The sequence below is a fragment of the Geotrypetes seraphini genome, chromosome 11, assembly GCF_902459505.1.
Source record: "Geotrypetes seraphini chromosome 11, aGeoSer1.1, whole genome shotgun sequence".
NCBI classification, from domain to species: domain Eukaryota; kingdom Metazoa; phylum Chordata; class Amphibia; order Gymnophiona; family Dermophiidae; genus Geotrypetes; species Geotrypetes seraphini.
The window spans coordinates 74702869-74723178 of NC_047094.1; the positions used below are offsets into that span (position 1 = coordinate 74702869).

The 20310-nt window shown below is 45.8% G+C and overlaps 1 protein-coding gene across 5 annotated transcripts in view; it reads right to left on the reverse strand.

The window, feature by feature from the left end:
• SMG9 (SMG9 nonsense mediated mRNA decay factor) overlaps window positions 1-20310 on the reverse strand; it is a 79711-nt gene that overhangs the window by 59128 nt on the left and 273 nt on the right. For 2 of the 5 annotated variants that reach the window (XR_004541128.1, XM_033963886.1), the window contains exons 1-2: window positions 20126-20292; window positions 9271-9428 (exon numbers count right to left, since the gene is read on the reverse strand). The exons of 1 other annotated variant lie outside the window; for it this stretch is intronic. Coding sequence is in view for 2 of the 4 variants with exons in the window: in XM_033963886.1 (XP_033819777.1) it covers window positions 9271-9423 (153 nt within the window). In the remaining 2 variants the exon portion in view is untranslated. Of the gene's footprint in view, window positions 1-9270; window positions 9429-20125; window positions 20293-20310 lie in introns of those variants that run through there. 2 more of the 5 variants (XM_033963887.1, XM_033963888.1) reach the window with 2 other exon arrangements.

Genomic DNA, 20310 nt, shown 5'->3' on the forward strand with positions numbered 1-20310 from the left:
GCGTGCCACACATCGCCGCCTGGACTGCCAGAGCTGTCACATCAAAACTCTGTTTAAGGAAGGATTCCAACTTACGCTCCTCCGGGTCCTTCAAGGCCACACTGCCCTCAACAGGCACGGTATGCCTCTTAAGAGATGGCTGAGACTACCGCGTCCACTACAGGTGACTTCAGAGTGTCCCTATCTCCTTTAGGAATGGGATACAGGCGGGCTATGGAGCGCGCAAAACAAAAGGGAGCTTCCAACACCTGCCACTGTGCGAGTATAATGTCCCGAATATCCTGATGCGTAGGAAAAGAGTGGGAAGCAGAGCCGATCCCCTTAAGCAAGGGGTCCACTGTACGCGGGGGCTCCGACACAGTATCCTCAAAGTGCAAAACTGAGGAGACCTGAAGAATTAGCTCATGAAGCTCTTCCCGCTGAAAAATGCGCACCACAGACGCATCTTTGCCAGCAGGGGGTGCTCAAACCCCTCGTTGGCAGAATCCAACCCCCTCAAGAGGATCCTGGAAATCTCCCCAAGGGTCCAGGTCCTCATCAATAACATCTTGCTCCTCTGGGCAAAAATCCTCATCCCAAGATACCCTCGGGTGCTTGGACGAGAGAGGAGTAGAGGGGGGAGCAAAACTGCTGCTGCCTGGGGCCGCACCAGGGAAGATGTCGAGGACAACCCCCCCCTCCCCCGAGAGGACACAGAACCTCCAGCTTACAGCACATAAGCTTTACAAAGTGCTAACATAAATTCAGGGGGGGGAACCCCTGGCGGCACCAAGGGACTCCCCTTCCCCAGCAGGGGACCCTGCCATACCTTGCCCTGTATTTCCAGAACAGGGGGAAGGTCACCTGAGGTAACAAAAATGAAGGAGGAGGTACCTGCCGAAATTGAACCTGAAACCGCAAAAATCAGAGCTCCTGCGGCCTGTCGTGTCTGAAAAGCCTGGGACTTTCCTGACGCTGAGGACGAGGAACCGATCAACACGAAAAGGGAATTCCCAGCTGCTCCGGCAGAAAGGGAATCCTTTGCGAGGTGCACACCCGCTGCTGACGAGACTCCCCCATTGCTCCGGCCTGCACAACATTTGCACAGGCCGGCTGCGAGTACCTCGCATCTGGAGCACAATGAGCATTTTTTCCCCCTTTAACCTTTTCCTATCGTGTGTCCCAGATGACGGGACATTCCAAAAAATGTCGTTGCCATCGTATGTCCCATGGCTTGGGACTTACAGTACAGCACAGTTACTTACCGTAACAGGTGTTATCCAGGGACAGCAGGCAGATATTCTTGACTGATGGGTGACGGCACCGACGGAGCCCCGGTACGGACAATTTTAGAGTGATTGCACTCTAAGAACTTGGAAAGTTCTGTAGGCCGCACCACGCATGCGCGAGTGCCTTCCCGCCCGACAGAGGCGCAAGGTCCCCAGTTAGGATAAGCCAGCTAAGAAGCCAACCCGGGGAGGTGGGTGGAACGCAAGAATATCTGCCTGCTGTCCCTGGATAACACCTGTTACGGTAAGTAACTGTGCTTTATCCCAGGACAAGCAGGAAGCATATTCTTGACTGATGGGTGACCTCCAAGCTAACAAAAAGAGGGATGGAGGGAAGGTTGGCCATTAGGAAAACAAATTTTGCAAAACAGATTGGCCGAAGTGTCCATCCCATCTGGAAAATGCATTCAGACAATAATGAGATGTAAAAGTATGAACTGAGGACCAAGTAGCAGCTTTGCAGATTTCCTCAAGGGGAGTGGAACGGAGGAAAGCCACAGATGCTGCCATAACTCGAACTCTATGGGCCGTGATAGAACCTTCCAGTGTCAGTCCGGACTGAGCATAACAAAATGAAATGCACGCTGCAAGCCAAGTTGACAACGTACGTTTAGAAACAGGACGTCCCAATTTATTCGGATCAAAGGACAGAAAAAGTTGGGGAGATGATCTGTGGGGCTTAGAACACTCTAAATAGTAAGCTAGAGCCCGCTTACAGTCCAAAGTATGCAGAGCCTGTTCTCCAGAATGAGAGTGAGGTTTCGGAAAGAAGACAGGCAGAACAATGGATTGGTTGAGATGGAATTCCGAGACAACCTTAGGGAGAAACTTTGGATGTGTACGCAGAACCACCTTGTTATGATGAAAGACTGTAAAAGGTGGATCCGCAACTAGTGCATGTAGCTCAATGACTCTCCTGGCAGAGGTTAGAGCAATAAGGAAGACCACTTTCCAAGTGAGAAACTTGAAAGGAGTCGTAGCCAAAGGTTCAAACGGAGGCTTCATTAAGGCGGAGAGAACCACATTGAGATCCCAGACTACAGGGGGTGCTTTAAGAGGTGGTTTCACATTGAAAAGACCCCGCATGAATCTGGAAACCAAGGGATGAGCTGAAAGGAGTTTCCCATGAACTGGCTCATGAAAAGCAGCAATAGCACTGAGGTGGACTCTGATGGAAGTAGACTTGAGGCCAGAGTCAGACAAAGAAAGAAGGTAATCTAACAAAGTCTTCACTGCAAGGGACGTAGGATTATGATGATGAAGAAGACACCAGGAAGAAAATCTTGCCCACTTCTGATGGTAACATTGCAGAGTTGCAGGTTTCCTGGAGGCATCCAGAATAGAACGAACGGGCTGAGATAACAGAGTATCATTCAAAGTCAGCCCGAGAGATACCAAGCTGTCAGGTGCAGAGACTGGAGGTAGGGATGCAGAAGGGTCTCCTGATGCTGTGTAAGCAGAGAAGGAAACAATGGAAGAAGAATAGGCTTCCTGGAACTGAGTTGAAGTAGAAGGGAGAACCAATGTTGCCTGGGCCATCGTGGAACGATGAGAATCATGGTGGCCTGTTCCCTCTTGAGCTTGAACAAGGTTCGCAACATGAGAGGTAGCGGAGGGAAAGCATACAGGAACAGATTGGACCAATCCAGGAGAAATGCATCCGCTGCCAGACGGTGAGGAGAGGAGAGTCTGGAGCAGAAGAGGGGCAGCTGGTGATTGTGAGGAGCTGCAAAGAGGTCTATCTGAGGAGTGCCCCACTGAGCGAAGCTGGACTGTAGAGTTAAAGGATCGAGAGTCCACTCGTGAGGCTGAAGAATTCTGCTGAGTTTGTCCGCCAAGGAATTCTGTTCTCCCTGAATGTAGATCGCCTTCAGGAAGAGTTGGTGATCTGTGGCCCAAGCCCAAATCTTCTGGGCTTCATTGCACAAGAGGCGAGAGCCTGTCCCACCCTGCTTGTTGATGTAGTACATTGCAACTTGATTGTCTGTGCACAGCAGGAGGAGTTGAGGAAAGAGAAGATGTTGGAAGGCCTTGAGGGCATAAAACATCGCTCTGAGTTCCAGGAAATTGATGTGATGTTTCATTTCCTGGGCTGTCCAAAGACCTTGAGTTTGGAATTCGTTCAAATGAGCTCCCCAAGCGTAAGGGGAGGCGTCGGTGGTGATGATAAGTTGATGAGGAGGTAGATGGAACAGAAGACCTCTGGAGAGATTTGAGGATATCAACCACCATTGCAGAGACTGACGAAGAGACGATGTCACAGATATGTGTCGTGAGCAGGGATCCGTCGCTTGGGACCACTGGGTAGCTAGGGTCCATTGAGGAGTGCGCAGGTGAAGACGTGCGAAGGGTGTGACATGAACTGTGGAGGCCATGTGACCCAAGAGTATCATCATTTGCTTGGCAGAGATGGAACGTTGTGGAAGTACCTGCTGACATAGAGACTGAAGAGTTTGAAGACGGTTGGACGGCAGGTACGCTCTCATGAGGACTGTGTCCAGCACCGCTCCAATGAATTGAAGTCTCTAAGTGGGGATGAGATGAGATTTGGGTAGATTGATCTCGAACCCCAGAAGTTGTAGAAACAGGATGGTTTGGTTGGTGGCCAGAAGTACTGTCTGAGATGAATTGGCCTTGATTAACCAATCGTCCAGGTAAGGAAAGACTTGAAGGTGGTGAGAGCGTAGAAAGGCAGCCACCACAATCAGACATTTGGTGAATACTCTTGGAGAGGAGGCAAGACCGAAGGGCAGCACCTTGTATTGGTAATGACAATGATGGATCATGAAGCGGAGGTACTGTCTGGAGGCCAGATTGACCGGTATGTGAGTATATGCCTCTTTGAGATCGAGGGAGCATAGCCAGTCGCCTTGATTGAGAAGAGGGTAAAGAGTGGCCAGAGAAAGCATTCTGAATTTCTCTTTGACCAAGCATTTGTTGAGATCGCGAAGATCTAGGATGGGTCTGAGATCTCCTGTTTTTTTGGGGACTAGAAAATAACGAGAGTAGAATCCCTGTCCCTGCTGATCTAGAGGAACCTCCTCTATGGCGTTCATGAGGAGGGATTGAACCTCTTGAAGAAGGAGGGAAGACTGAGGAGTGTTCAAAGCAGACTCTTTTGGCAGACTTTGGGTAGGCAGAGTCTGAAAGTTGAGAGAGTAGCCGTGGCGGATGATGTTGAGGACCCACTGATCCGAGGTGATATTTTCCCAACGGCTTATGTAATGAGCAAGGCGTCCTCCTATGGGCTGCGGAAGATGGGCAGATGGTAGAATACTGGCTATGTCCTGGAGAACCAAGTCAAAAGGGTTGGGAGGACTTTTGTGGAGGAGGAGGCTTCACCTGTTGCTGCTGTTGTGCTGGTCTAGGGTTTTGCCTCTGTTGTTGCCGCTGACGCCGGGGCTGTTGAGGGGCCGGTGGCAAAGGACGAGCCACAAATCGGCGTTGGTAGGCCGATTGCTGCCGAAAAGGCCTAGTAGGTGGGGTCTTCTTTTTTGTTTTGAGGAGAGTATCCCACCTAGTCTCATGAGCTGAGAGCTTTTGGGTAGTGGAGTCCATGGATTCTCCAAACAGCTCATCACCCAGGCAAGGCGCATTAGCCAGTCGATCTTGATGATTGACATCAAGTTCTGAAACCCTGAGCCATGCCAGACGACGCATGGCCACCGACATAGCCGTGGCTCGAGAGGTCAGCTCAAAGGTGTCATAGATCGACCTGACCATGAATTTACGAAGTTGTAAAAGTGATGAAGAAGTTTGGCGAAAGGCAGATCTTTTGCGGTCAGGGAGGTACTTTTCAAAAGCTGACAAATTCTGAATGAGATGCTTAAGATAGAAAGAAAAATGGAAAGCATAATTCCCTGATCTATTAGCTAGCATCGCATTCTGATACAACCTCTTGCCAAACTTATCCATGGCCTTACCTTCTCTGCCAGGAGGGACCGAGGCTTACACACTAGCTCCCGTGGATTTCTTTAAAGTGGATTCCACCAAGAGAGACTCATGAGGGAGTTGTGGTTTGTCAAAGCCAGGAATGGGGATGACCTTATATAAGGAGTCCAGTTTGCGAGGGGCTCCTGGGATGGTCAAAGGCGTCTCCAGATTTTTGTAAAAAGTCTCTCTTAATATATCATGGAGAGGCAATTTTAGAAATTCCCTTGGAGGCTGTTCAAAATCCAGTGCATCGAGAAACGCTTTGGATTTTTTGGATTCAGCCTCCAAGGGAATAGAGAGAGAGTCACACATCTCTTTGAGAAAAGAGGTGAAAGAGGTTGCATCAGGCTTAGAAGACAGATCTAAAACAGAAGGATCCTCGTCCGCCGATGAACACTCCCCCTCAGAGAGAAGAGGCTCTTCGGAGTCACCCCACAGATCAGGATCCCTTACTTGGAAGCTGCGGTCTCGGGACTCCGGTGTGGAGGGTTCCAGGTGTCGAGTTTTGTGTGCCGACTTACCCGACCTCTGGGAAACGGTACCGGGAGATGTTATGGGTTGTGCCGGTGCCGAAGTTTGCACAGCCTGGTGTAAGGACCTCGGTTTCGGCGCTAAGATCGGCATGGATACCGACGAAACCAAATGTACCGGTACCGACAGAGTGGATGCAGATAAAATAGGTTGCTCCACTGCCGGTACCAGTGGCTCAGACCGGACCGGGACTGAAAGGTTCGGTTTCAAAAGAGCAGGAAGGAGCTGCTGTAATTGCTCCTTGAGCTGCACCTGCAGGACGGCGGCAATTCGCTCGTCCAGCGAAGGCACCGGCACCGCTTTTTTCTTCTGCGGTACCTTCTGTGCCGCTCTACACTCCGAAGAGGAACCCGAGGTCGAGGGGCTCACCTCAATCGGTGCAGAGCGCTTCCGCGGGCGCCTCGAGGTCGGCAAGACTGGGCTCGCTGCTACTGAGACCGGAGGACGCTCCAGCGGGGAAGGCTTCTTAGCCGGCTTACCTGGAGGATGCGACGCCGGCGCGGTGTCGACGAGGTAGGTGCCGACTGCGTCGGGGCCGATGTCGGGGCCGGTGCCGCCGAATCCGACATATCGGTACCAAACAATAACCGCTGCTGGATCTGTCGGTTTTTTAAGGTTCTCTTTTTTAGAGTGGCACAGCGGATGCAGGTGGACGCCCGATGGTCAGGACCCAGGCACTGTAAGCACCAGTTGTGCGGGTCGGTGAGAGAAATGGGCCTCGCGCACCGCTGGCACTTCTTAAACCCGGGTTGGAGGGGCATGAACGTAAAAACGGCTTCTGCCAAATCGAAGGCCGAGGCCTCGATAGTGGCAGCAGGCCCCGCCGGGGTAAAACCGATAAAAGAAGAAAAAAGAAAATTCTTTTTTTATTTTTAATAAGAAAATAAGAAAAAAGAAAAAAAGGAAATACAATTTCCAGAAAGGTTTACGCGAGCGGGAAGGCGAATGAGGAAAAAGTTTTCAACAGCCGTTGAAAATGCGTCTTCTTAGCTCCGCGGAAACTAAGAAACTGGGGACCCGCGCACCTCTGTCGGGCGGGAAGGCACTCGCGCGTGCGCGGTGCGGCCTACTAGAACTTTCCAAGTTCTTAGAGTGCAATCACTCTAAAATTGTCCGTACCGGGGCTCCGTCGGTGCCGTCACCCATCAGTCAAGAATATGCTGCTTGCTTGTCCTGGGATAAACCTTCTACCTATCATTTGTCCCATCTATTGGGCCATTGTGTTTACAATAACCGTAAATGATAACGGTGAATAATACAAAACTTTGCTTAAATAATTACGATTGGAACCAGTGTAACGTAAAATTTATTACAACAGGAAAAGGTTAAAAGTGCTCAAGTGAAAAACGCCCTAGCTATAATAAAAGTGCACAGGATTTTTTTTCCCACTTAGTCAGAACAGACTCCACGGCTCTCAAAGCTGGAAGGCTGACCAACCAGGTGGGGTCAGGCCGCCGGCTGAGGCACCTCTACAAAAATGTGGGGAGGTGGAAGAAGGTGGAGGGAGGGACCCAGCACGAGACCCGTAAAGTTTAACACCCCTGAGATTGGACGGATCCCCAAACAGGACCCGTCCAAGCTCTATCCAGCACAAAAGGGGAACCCAGGAGTCCAAAACAAAATTCCAAAAGTACTAAGAGGGGAGATGAATTAGTCTTACTACTTGCTTTAATGGAGACTTAGGAAGACTGGATTGCAAGAGGGGAAGCTATCCTGATATACAAGTTTGTTCTCAGTCTCCACCTGCTGCTAGCAGTGAGGTATATAACCCATTCGTAAGGATTATACCAGTCTACCAAGCAATACAGAATAAGATTTTACAGGGGGGTTGATGGACAAAGCTCTAGCTGCAGAAACAGTCAAAACAGTTTTTAATTCCCCATCTGATTTTCCCCATAGGCTGTCACAGACCATTTCAAGAGTAATCTTAAGAGCTTCCTTTTTAAAGATGCCTATAGTTGCTAAACCTTCCATCGCAGCTTTTCTTCCTTGAACTTCTATACTTTAACCATTTTTGTAGCAACTCTGCTACAGTATAATCTCATTATAACGGACTTAAAGGGACCTTTAAAAACAGTCTGTTATATCCAGAGTTGCATTTTTTTAAAACTTTATTTAGGTCAACTTGAAACAATGTTCAATCAATGAACAACAGTCACTGCACAACCATATCAGCAACATCAAGAACAAAACTCAGCAAAGCATTGGTATGGCACGAAATGATTGCAAAACCAGAACACTAAAAGATGTTCTAAATCTAAAGCATTATGTCGTACTGAACTGGAAAGAAAAATACGCTGTCATTTTCTTCTGGGCTGCATTTTGATACTATATCACCGGCATGCCACACGCCTTGTAGGCGGAGCCTGCATGCCCGTTATAGCTGAAGAAAATTACAGCTAAAGTGACTCTCGGGACCAAAATAGTTGTCCATTATATCTGAAAGTCCGTTATATGCGAGTCCGCTATATCCGATGATTTTCTCTATGTTTATAATGGTGCTCAGCAGGGACCAGCGGACCTCGTCTGCTATAGGCAAGGTTCCATTATAAGCGAGTCCGTCATAACGAGATTATACTGTATAATTTTAGATATAGTGTCCTTCCATTATTTCTTATTACCCCTTCTTGTTCTATTTCCTTCTTCTTTCCCTTTTTTTCTGATGTACTTACCTTATTTGTCTCTTTCCTTACAGAGATTGTATTTCTTTCCCTTTTTTCCTATGTACCGGTTTGTCATGCACCCCTGTTAGTTTTATTTGTCTAATTCGTGTTTTAATTTGTGGAATTATTAGATTGTTATTTGCTTAGTAATCTCAGATAAGCGATTTTATCAAAATTTTATTAAATTTGAAACTTACTCACAGACCATATGCTTTCTGCCTCAATCCACTGGTCAACTATCATGCTGAGAATTTTGGGCTAGCAGTCGGACTTTAATCAGACAGAACCTCCACCTCCCCCCCCCCCCCACCCCAGTTGCAATGAATGCCAAAAAGAGAGGGGGAGGCGAAACCGCAACCAGCACCGTGAGAACACCAAAGGACACTATTGATGCCTAACAGCCTGTGCACAAGCTCCTGACCAGGTCAAGGAAGCAAGCAAATGCTGAGGGCCCGGAACCCTGAGCTCCACAAACATTCAACAGGCTGGCTAACAATTCACTGAAGGATGCACCTGCCAGCTGAAGACAAAGGCTACTCCTCTCCAAGCAGGTACAGCCAGTTCTGAAGCCGTGTAAAAACTACAAACAACCAAAAAGACCGCAAAAACACCACAAAAAAACAAAGAAATAAAGGGAGCAGATCAGAACAACACTTTCATGCTCACCTGCACAAGGAAGAACTGAAGGGGGCAGCAGAGACCAGGGCAAAAGAGGAGGAGCTGAAAAGATGTGATTGACATCTTCTCCAGTATGCTTGCAAGCATGCATGGATAACACTATAGTTCAGCATACCATTCCTATTGCACCAGAACATATATCAAGTCACAGGTAAGGTGCACAAGCAGCCTCTTCCAGTAATCTATACTCTGCTCACCCTTTTCTCATGGTCCCTATCCCGGGAGATGAACTCTTTGTCCCTCCCAGGTCCAGAGAGATTCAGGTGCCCCAGCAGTCCTGGTTCCATCCTCCGTCTTCCTCTCCGTCCAGGACCATATGCCCCAGGCTGACTGTGGCCCGACTCCGACATCAAGGCTGCCAAAATAGAATAGTTAGGCCCAATTAAGCATAGCAGTCTGACTCTGCACAAGATTAAAAAAAATAAAACCAGATTTTGAAAACTCAGCCAACAGCTGCAGAGTTGAGGCTGACATACAAGGCTGCAAGCTATGCTCACCATACTACTACTGAAGTGGTTTAGGAAGGTCTCCTGGAACTGGCCACATTGCCAGTGTGTAGGGGTTATCAATCCAGTCCTCGGGACATACCCAGCCAGACAGGTTTTCAAGATACGATGAATAAGCATATTATTTGCATACAATTAAAGCAGTGCATGCAAATATATGTAATGTAATGTAATGTAATTTATTTCTTATATACCGCTACATCCGTTAGGTTCTAAGCGGTTTACAGAAAATATACATTAAGATTAGAAATAAGAAAGGTACTTGAAAAATTCCCTTACTGTCCCGAAGGCTCACAATCTAACTAAAGTACCTGGAGGGTAATAGAGAAGTGAAAAGTAGAGTTAGAGGAAAAATAAAAATAAAATAAACATTTTAACAAGACAGCATTGATCTAAATACTTTGGAAGGTAGAAGAGAGGAGAGAAAGGAATAGAAGCATGATGAAGTGATGAAGTGGAGCAAGTAAGTTTAGGAGGAGCGATTTTGTTATTTGTTATTATCCTGAAAACCTGAATCCTGTGTCCCGAAGTCTGGGTTGAAAACTGCTGCACTAACTTATTTCACAGTTAACCCACCATGCCTGACTTCTGGCCCATGAGATCTCAAGAAGAAAGCAAAGCAAGATCTGGCCAGGTCTTGGGACAGTCAAACAAAAAAGGCAAGGGTGGTGTCTTTTCAACCAGTGATAAAATCTTTATTCAAATAATAGGTCTTGGGACACACATTATATGGATCAACCTGTTGATTGTTGTTCTCAGTAACAGATGAAAATCGTTAAATCGCATAAAAATGTTTTTTTCTAGACTACACGATATGCTGTCCTGTTCTGGCTTCAGAGACAGTTGAAGAAAGGACTCATGCCGAAAGAAAAATTCATAACATCTATGAATCTTCAAATTAAAAAAAATATCTTATCAGTCTCCAAAATTTCCTCATAAACATAACAAGATATATACCATCATCAGATCTTTAAATAGGGAAGATAAACAAGAACAAGAGAAAAGGAAAACTGATATGGTTAACCAAACAAGCTGCTGACAAAGCAAAAAAAGAGCTGGTGACAAGGCTGGTGTTCATGAAATACAAAAGAATGCAAGAAGAGATTACTGGAAAGGCTGAAAAAAGAGAGAAATACAGCTGGCCAAGGCTTTGGAGGAAGAACAAATGGCTAAAAACATAAAGAAGGGTGACAAGACTTTTTTCAAGTTTCCAAGTTTAATACAATTTTGATATCCCACCTATCAAAATATGTTTAGGCAGATTACATGTACATTTGTTACAGAAGGCGGCTGGAAATGGAATTGTAAAACTGAAAGGTGCTATTAACCACTATGTGGACAGCGAAGAGGAAAAGGTAAGAGGTGCTTAATAATTCCTTCTGTTCTGGCTTCACCAAAGAAAATTCTGAAGCAGAACCTCGGTCGAATGAAAATGAAGTTGATGCAGCACCTTTTACAAAAGGAAGCGTTTATGACAACTTGAGAAACTGAAAGTGGACAAAGCCATGGAACCAGATAGGATCCATCCCAGAATCTTGATGTAGCTCAGAGAGATTCTGGTAGGTCATCTTAAATATTTAAGTTCTGTGGGATTGTAGAAGAGCAGATGTGCTCTCTCTTCAAAAAAACAGAGATAGAGAAGAAGTGGGAAATGTTAACTGATAAGCCTTACTTTGGTGGGTTACAAGATCTGAGGCAACATGGCTTCACCAAAGGAAAACTGTGACAAACAAATCTAACCAATTTCTTAGAATGGGGGACCAGAATACTGGATAGTGGACATAAACTGGATATCGTCTACTTGGGATTTCAGTAAAGCATTTGACAGGGTAACTCATAGGAGGCTCATAAATAAACTCAGCAGGCTAAAGACAAAGGACAGAATTCTATAAATGCCGCTCAAAAATCAAAATGGACTAAAAAGCACACTAAGGCCTACATTCTCAAAAAAACGCATTAAAAGATGATGTCCTGCTATTGCAGCCATTCTGGTAGCAAATAAAAAAAGAGAGTCATTCTCCAAAAAACGATAATGTAAATGAGGTGGTAGAGTAGGCAAATGAGGTTCAACGTGGATAAGTGCAAGGTGATGCATGTTGATAACAAAAATCATATGCACGAATACAGGATGTCCGGAGCTATACTCTGAGAGAGCCCCCAGGAAAGAGATTTGGGAGTATTTGTAGACAAGTCAATGAAACTGTCCGCGCAATGTATCGCGACAGCAGCGGTGAAAAGGGTAAACAGAATGCTAAGAATGATTAAGAAGGGGATCACAAACAGATCTGAAAAGGTTATCATGCCGTTATACCGGGCCATAGTATGCCCCCACCTGTAATATTGCATCCAACACTGGTCGCCGTACATGAAAAAAGACATAGTACTACTCGAAAGGGTCAAGAGAAGAGCGACAAAAATGGTTAAGGGACTGGAGGAGTTGCCGTACGAGAGGCTAGAGAAACTGGGCCTCTTCTCCCTTGAGAAGAGAAGACTGAGAGGGGACATGATCAAAACATTCAAGATATTGAAGGGAATTGACTTAGTAAAGAAAAAGAGACTGTTCACCCTCTCCAAGGTGAAGAGAACGGGAGGGCACTCGCTAAAATTAGAAGGGAAAAGATTCCGTACAAACATAAGGAAGTTCTTCACCCAGAGAATGGTAGAAATCTGGAATGCTCTTCAGAGATTCAAGACAATGTTGGATAAGTTCCTACTGGAAGAGAACATACGCAAGTAAGGCTAGACTCAAATAGGACACTAGTCTTTGACCTAAGGCCAATGCAGACTGCTGGGCACGATGGACCACTGGTCTGACCCAACAGCAGCAATTCTTATATTCTTATGAAGACTCGCCAAATTTGCATGTGCCCATCACTGGTGAAAGCGATGGGCACATGCGCTGTAAAAATGCAAAACAGAAAAAAAAACCCATAAGAACATAAGCGTTGCCTCCGCCGGGTCAGACCAGGGGTCCACCGCGCCCGGCAGTCCGCCCCCGCGGCGGCCCCCCAGGTCCATGACCTGAAAGTGTTCCCTACCTAACCTAAAATATCCATACCCTATTCGCTCAATGTCCTGTACGGTAAACCTCTATCTGTACCCTGTTATCCCCTTCGCTTCCAGGAAGTCATCCAGTCCCTTTTTGAACCCCAGAATTGTACTCTGTCTTATTACCTCTCCGGGAAGCGCGTTCCAGGTGTCCACCACCCTCTGAGTGAAGAAGAACCTCCTTGCATTCGTTATGAATCTGTCTCCTCTCAGTTTTTCTGAATGACCTCTTGTTTTAGTTGTCCCTGCTAGTCTAAAGAATCTGTCCCTCTCCACCTTCTCTATGCCTTTCATGATTTTATAAGTTTCTATCTTGTCCCCTCTCAGTCTCCGCTTCTCCAGGGTAAAGAGCCCCAGCCTGTCTAACCGTTCGGCATATGAAAGGTTCTCCATACCCTTTATCATCCTCGTTGCCCTCCTCTGGACCCTTTCGAGTATTGCCATGTCCTTCTTGAGGTATGGCGACCAGTATTGGACGCAGTATTCCAGATGTGGGCGCACCATTGCTCGATACAGTGGCAGGATAACTTCTTTTGTTCTGGTAGTGATACCTTTTTTGATAATGCCCAACATTCTGTTCGCTTTTTTTTGAGGCCGCTGCACATTGTGCCGCCGGCTTCATTGTGTTATCTACCAATACCCCCAGATCTTTTTCTTGGCTGCCTTTCCCGAGTACCCTCCCTCCCATCGTATAGCTGTACATGGAGTTCCCCTTCCCCACGTGCAAGTCCTTACATTTCTCCACATTGAAGCTCATCTGCCATTTTTTTGCCCACTCACTCAGTTTGTTCAGGTCGCTTTGCAATTCTTTGCATTCCTCAACAGTTCTGGCCCTGCTGGAGAGTTTTGTGTCATCCGCGAACTTGATAACTTCGCACTTTGTCCCCGTTTCTAGATCATTAATAAATATATTGAACAGCAATGGTCCCAGCACTGACCCCTGCGGAACACCACTTGTGACCCCTATCCAGTCAGAGTAGTGCCCCTTTACTCCTACCCTCTGTTTCCTGTCCGCCAGCCAATTTTTGATCCATCTGTACACGTCCCCTTCCACCCCGTGACTCCACAGTTTCCTCAGTAAGCGTTCATGGGGCACCTTGTCAAAGGCTTTTTGGAAATCTAGATATATAATGTCTACTGGGTCACCTTGGTCCAATTGTTTACTTATCCCCTCAAAGAAATGCAGTAGATTTGTCTGGCATGATCGGCCTTTACAGAAACCATGCTGGCTCGATCTCATCAGATTATTTTTTTCTATATGCTCATTGATACCTTCCCTGATCATTGATTCGACCATCTTCCCCGGAACGGAGGTTAAGCTCACCGGTCTGTAGTTTCCCGGGTCGCCTCTCGATCCTTTTTTGAAGATCGGTGTAACATTCGCTATCTTCCAGTCCTCCGGGATTACCCCTGTTCTCAAGGACAGGTTGCAAATATGCTGCAGTAACTCTGCTGTTTCATCTCTGAGCTCTTTCAGTATTCTCGGGTGGATCCCGTCTGGGCCCGGAGCTTTGTCCGTTCTTAATCTATCTACCTGCCTAAGAACGTCTTCGAGGCTTACCTCCATGCATGATAATTTCCCCTCTTGAACTCCCCTGAAGATTTTTTCCGGTTCTGGCACACTGGATGTGTCCTCTATTGTAAAGACCGACGAGAAGAACTTGTTCAAACTTTCCCACTGCCAACCAACACCACCCCAGCAGTGGGATGGATGCCCACTCTCTCCTGCTTCCAAGTGAACCCCCACCCCCAGCAGAGGGAGAGATGCCCATTCTCTCTCGCTGCCACACAACACACACACTCTGCCGACCCCTTTCCTTCGTACCTTGAATTAGATGGCTGACTGAAGGGATGCCTACTCCCTCTGGCCATCTTGCCCGCCTCTTCAAAATGGGCCTTCCCCTCCCCGGTACATCCTGGGATGCACCGGGAAGGGGCCTGAGGCTGTGATTGGCCCAGGTTGTTTAAGGCCCCTCCCATAGGAGTTAAAACCCCTCCCATAGGAGTTTAAAACAGTGCTGCCAGGGTTTTAAACAGTGCTGTCACTGTACTGGCATCCCTGGATTAGTCGCTGATTTTTGATGCCAAAAGCCGACGTCACTCTTAGAAAATAGCTTGGCGATTTTAAAGAATCCACCAGAGTGCTCATTTTAATGTTGAAGAGCCCATTTGCATGACAGTGTCGGAGACTGCTAGAAAGCTCGGTAAAGACATAGATAAGTCGTTTTGATAATTCACAGCTAAAATGCATGCAGGCTAAAGCGTTAAAGTTTTGAGAATCTGGGCCTAAGTGCTATTCTATAAAAAATGTTAGGCACCATTTACAGAATAGCACTTGGTGCCAAGATCCACACCTAACTTTAGGCACAAGCATTTATACTAACTAAACCCTGGAGTAAATTCTAATGCCTAACCCCTACCCCCCTCCTTTTACTAAGCCACGGTAGAGGTTTCTGCCATGGCCTGGAGTGCTAAATTCTCCGACACTTATAGAATTCCTATGAGCATTGGAGTAGCATCAGAGCATTTAGTGCCCCGGGCCATGGTAGAAACCTCTACCGTGGCTTAGTAAAAAAAGGGCTTAAATTAGGTGCAGATCCCCCCCTTATTCTATAACAATGCATATAAATTACAGGAACACTCCTGATCTGCTCATGACCCTCCCATGACCACACTCCCTTTCTGGAAACGCATATAAAATTTATGCATGAATCCAAGCACCTAATTAACAATTAGCCAATAATTAGCACCCAATTATCGGTGGCAATTGGCTTGTTATTCCATTAAGTTACATGTATACAGATATTGGCCATGTGTCCAAGTTGCTGCATGCAATAGTTAGTACCTTTTATAGAATTAGGCCAAAAATGGTGAATTGGATTGAGAACTTTTTGGCTGTCAGATAGTGGTGCTAAAATTGTGTCTAGAGGACAGAAATGGCAGTAGTGGAGTGCCGCAGGGATCGATATAGGGACTGATTCTATTCAACATATTTGTGAACATTTCTAAAATAAAGTTAGAAGAAAAAAATGTATCTTTTTGCAAATGTCACCAAGATTAGCAACAGAATGTATTCTCCAGAGGGAATGGACACCATGAGAGAGATCTACAAAAATTAGAAGAACTGTTGATTTTTTTTTTTTTGCCCTGGATCGGTAGCATGGAATATTGCTACTCAGGTACTAGTGACCTGGATTGGCCACCGTGAGAACGAGCTACTGGGCTTGATGGACCATTGGTCTGACCCAGAAAGGCTATTCTTATGTTCAATTGGCAGTTAAAATTTAATGCACAGAAGTCCAAAGTGATGCACTTGGGATGCAGAATTCCAAAAGAGCAATATGTGTTAGGATAGTTTTCTTCAATGCAAGGCCCGGGGGGGGGGGGGGGGTGCAATGGCTGCCCCTAGAGCCCTCAGGGGTGACCCCCCAGTCATTCTGATTTTTTCCCCAATGCTCTCTGCTTCTCAATCCAAGCTTAGGTCAGAAAGATAGAAGTGAATGGGAGGAAGAGCTACATGCTTGAAGGATATTTCTCAAAAGAAGAGAATGCATTTGGAAATACCCACCCCCAATAAAAAGTTTGAAGGCAGGCTGGAAGTGATGGACACACACTGGTGGCTCTCCGTTAGCTCATTTGAATGCCAAGTGGTTCCAACATAAAAATTAGAGAAGACCACTGTGCTAGGGTGTCAGAGACCAATGCACACAAATCAGTAGAAACCTTGGGGTGATACCCCCCAATATTCAAAACTATTCAGCCAGCCAAGAATGGCTTCTGGCTGGCTAAACAGCATATCAGTGCCTAAGTGTGGATATTCAACTACTTTTAACTCATACCAATGTTTGTTTTATCACTCCTTCTGTGAGAAATTCCCTAACCCCTTTCTGTCCTGTCTGTTTTGATTAGATTGTAAGCTCTATTAAGCTAGGATTGTCTCTTACATGTTTAATGTACAGTGCTGCATATGCCAGGCAGTGCTATAGAAAAGAAATAGTAGTAGTAGTGGATATCTCATGCTGAATATCCAGATTAGCAGCTAGCCACTAACCAGATACATTATGCTACGTGGCTGGCTAGGCATGGCTATACAGTGCCAAACTGGCTAGGTTTAGCAGTCAAAATAGGCTGCACAGATAGCAGGCCTATCTTTGACTGCTAAGTACTTAGCATGTTAGCACTGACTATTGGCTTCACCAACTAAGTTGCCATGAACAAAAGTGAAACCAGATATTCAATGCTGGTCGCCAGAAATGGCCCAGCATTGAGTATCCAAGGTCGGTGCTGACTGCAGGACTTATGCGGGCTGAATATCAGCCCCTGACAAGGCAGTGGCTGCATAGAGAGAGGATAACTAGCAGAATAAAAGAGGTACTGATGTCCCTGTACAAATCATTGGTGAGGCCCCACTTGGAGGATGTATCTCTTCAAGGACATAAAAAGACTTGAGTGGTTCAGAGGAAGATAAAAATGGTAGAGTTTATGAGATATGATACATTTAAGTATTTGAGAGGTATTAATATACAAACAAACCTCTTCCAGAGACATAGAGTACCTAGAGGACATGAATGGAGGTTGCATGAGGTAGATTTAGGAGTAATGGCAGGAAATATTTTCACAGAGAGGGTAATGGACACCTGGAATGCCCTTCCAGTAGATGAAGTAGAGTCAAAAACTGTGAGTGAATTCAAAAATGCATAGGAGACGCCTAAAAAGAAAATGACTAAAAGCACAACATGGCTGTTGTTTGTGGGCAGCGGCTAATGCCGGACAGACTTCTACAGACTGTGTGTTTAGCAAACAGCAAAAACAGGTGAAACTTTGGCAATCTCGTGTAGATCAGTGTTTTTCAACCTTTTTACACCTATGGACCGGCAGAAATAAAATAATTATTCTGTGGACCGGCATCGGTCCATGGACTAGCGGTTGAAGAACACTGGACTAAGTCGTGGGCCAGACCCCGCCCATCTCTACCCCAGACCCCGCCCCCATAATAGTACTAATTGCACCTTGCACGTCCCGTGCTTCATCTGGAAGGTTTCCCCCTGATGTTGCAATGTCAGAGAGAAGGCTTCCGGTTCAGGCGCAGGATGCCCTTAGGAGCCACTGCCCGTGGCTTTGTGCATTGAATCAGTTAGGAAGAGGGAGCTGGCTCGAAGATAACGCCGCATCGATCGCACTGTGGACCGGCGGTTGAAGAACACTGTTTTGGGCCTGATGCACGTGCTGGCCCTGTGGACCGGCAGGAAATTTCTGTGGACCGGCACTGGTCCATGGACCGGTGGTTGAAGAACACTGCTGTAGCTCACTTTATTGTCTCATGCTACAAGTGAGATTATTGTGCAGCTTTGGGGGGGGGGGAAGACATCTTGACTGGTAGGTTGAATACTGTCAGCAATACTTGGGGATGATATGTGATTATAACCAAGCCTTTATCATGTCTAGCTACCCTAATGTACCCTCCTTTTATGTATCTTTTCTATTTACAAATGTAGTTCCACCCACCTTTCACTCGTTCATGTCACGTCTTATGTCTCTGGTTTTATCCCCCCAATTTTAAACTTTTTTACTGTAACCTTGTACACCATTTAGACAGCTATAAGCAGTACATCAAATTTTAATAAACTTGGATATAGTTGGCAAGATGGACACTTAACAACCCACATTTAAGCATGGATGAATGGGTCTGCATTGAGTGGCAGGCACCGCTCTGGCCACCTTTTTGGGCAGACTGGATAGACTGTGTGTCTTTATCTACTGACATATAGTTTGTTTATATCATTTCTATTTCACTGTATCACAAAGTGCAGTAAATAAAGACCATCCCCACGTTTCTTTCTACACCTTACGGGGACAAAATTCTATGTAACGGGAAAGTATGTACACACATTGAAAAAGTAGAAAGGGGTTGTGAATTTTGCATGTGTCTGCAGTTGGCATTTTTATGGGGGAAAAAAACCTGAATGGATTTGGAAATGCAATCTTTGTGCTTTATCATTCTAACCCAAAATGTACCAGCAAAACACCTCTTCATACTCAGGTTTCCACAGTATACATATTTTTAGCCAGATTGTGATTAGAGCCAAAAGGAAGGTGGATAATTTTTCAAACTTACTATTCTCCCACTCATACAGCTTTGAAAATGCCCTGCCCAGTGCTCACCCTCAATTCACATATAGAGCTTGGGTTGCATAAATATCTAATCTCTTCATATTTTTTTTTTTTTTTCAGAAAGAGGCTTTATGAATACTTCCTGTTATAAACTGAGAATGGCCTAGCCTAGTTAAATTATATAAGCACCAGGAGAAAAGCACAAAACCAGTCTCGATAAAATCAGCAACAAAACACAACAAAAGAGGCAAGTGAGATGTCTTAAAGCAACCGATGAAGCCACATTTATTAGTTCAACAAAAAGAAACACTCTTATCTGTTGCGGTACCAACTAGAATCCCAGTTTCGGCATAAGCCTTCCTCAGGGGACTAGTGAGATACTTGTTGGTAAGGTGTACATAAATTGCCCGCCAGCCACATTGCTTCCCGGCCTCTACTCACATCCCTTTAATGAAATTTGCTTCTAAATTTGTCAGAGCAGGGGCTTTAGGCGGATGTGTTTTGGGGTTGTTTTTTTTAAGGGAAAACAAGTATTCATTCTATAGTCAGGGACACTCAGGGCTGGCCCAATCATTAAGCAAGACTAGATGGTCACCAGGGCAGCAGTTTCTTAAGAGCAACAAAGAACAGCAGGTCAAAGTCAAACAATAAATAGCTCCTGAAAGCCAAAGAACCATCAGCTCACACTTGCATTTTATAGAAGGTTTATGTGATGGTCATGAATGAGTTTAAATACCAAAGCCTTTCCACGCAAGATTATGTACCTGTGACAAACTAGAAAACTTTGCTGCTTTTTTTTTTTCTTTTAACTCAGTTTGCTTCTGTCACTTCATTCAGTCACATCCAACATGTCCAAGTCGGCCTCCCTCCACCTAACACAGATCAAATTCTGTCTATATCCACCAGGGAGGCAGAAAACTTGAGAAGCCTAGCTCTAAAACTCTATCTTTTATGGGAGGGATTTTTGTCTTTCCTTTCTCTAGGTTCTGTCGCAGAGACACTCCCACGGAAGGAGAAAGGAATCAGATCTTGTTCCCACTTCCACTCTTCTACACATTCTCTGGGCTAGAGCACATACGCATCACAGGCACTACTGGAGGTTAACAGACTTTCTATAGCATACAGGACAAGTTGATCCAGTCCTGGTTTCCCCACACGGCATTCGGGGTCTTGTAGTTCAGATTTTCAATTGAAAACTTTACGCTACTATGCCACGCATGCAAGATGGCAAATAAAAAAAAACCAACCAGGAGCGGATTAACCTGTCCTTCGTAACACGAAAGTCCTAATAATCCTAGGCTCGAGCACTGCTTCAACCTCCCTATTAAACCAGACTAAGTTAGTCTTTCCCTCCACTAATTTTTTAAATCATAATATAGAGACCCACCTTCCCTTTCGCTCTTCTCGTTCCTTCGTACAAACAGGCCCGGGTTCTTTCCCTGACCTGGAAACTCAAGCAGCTCTAGAGTCTGCCCACAGCTTGCTGGGAATTGTAGTGCCGAGTTGGTGCAATGCAGTCACCTGCCCTCCCCAGACCTACTTTCCCAGAACCACGCAACTACTCTGCCGCAT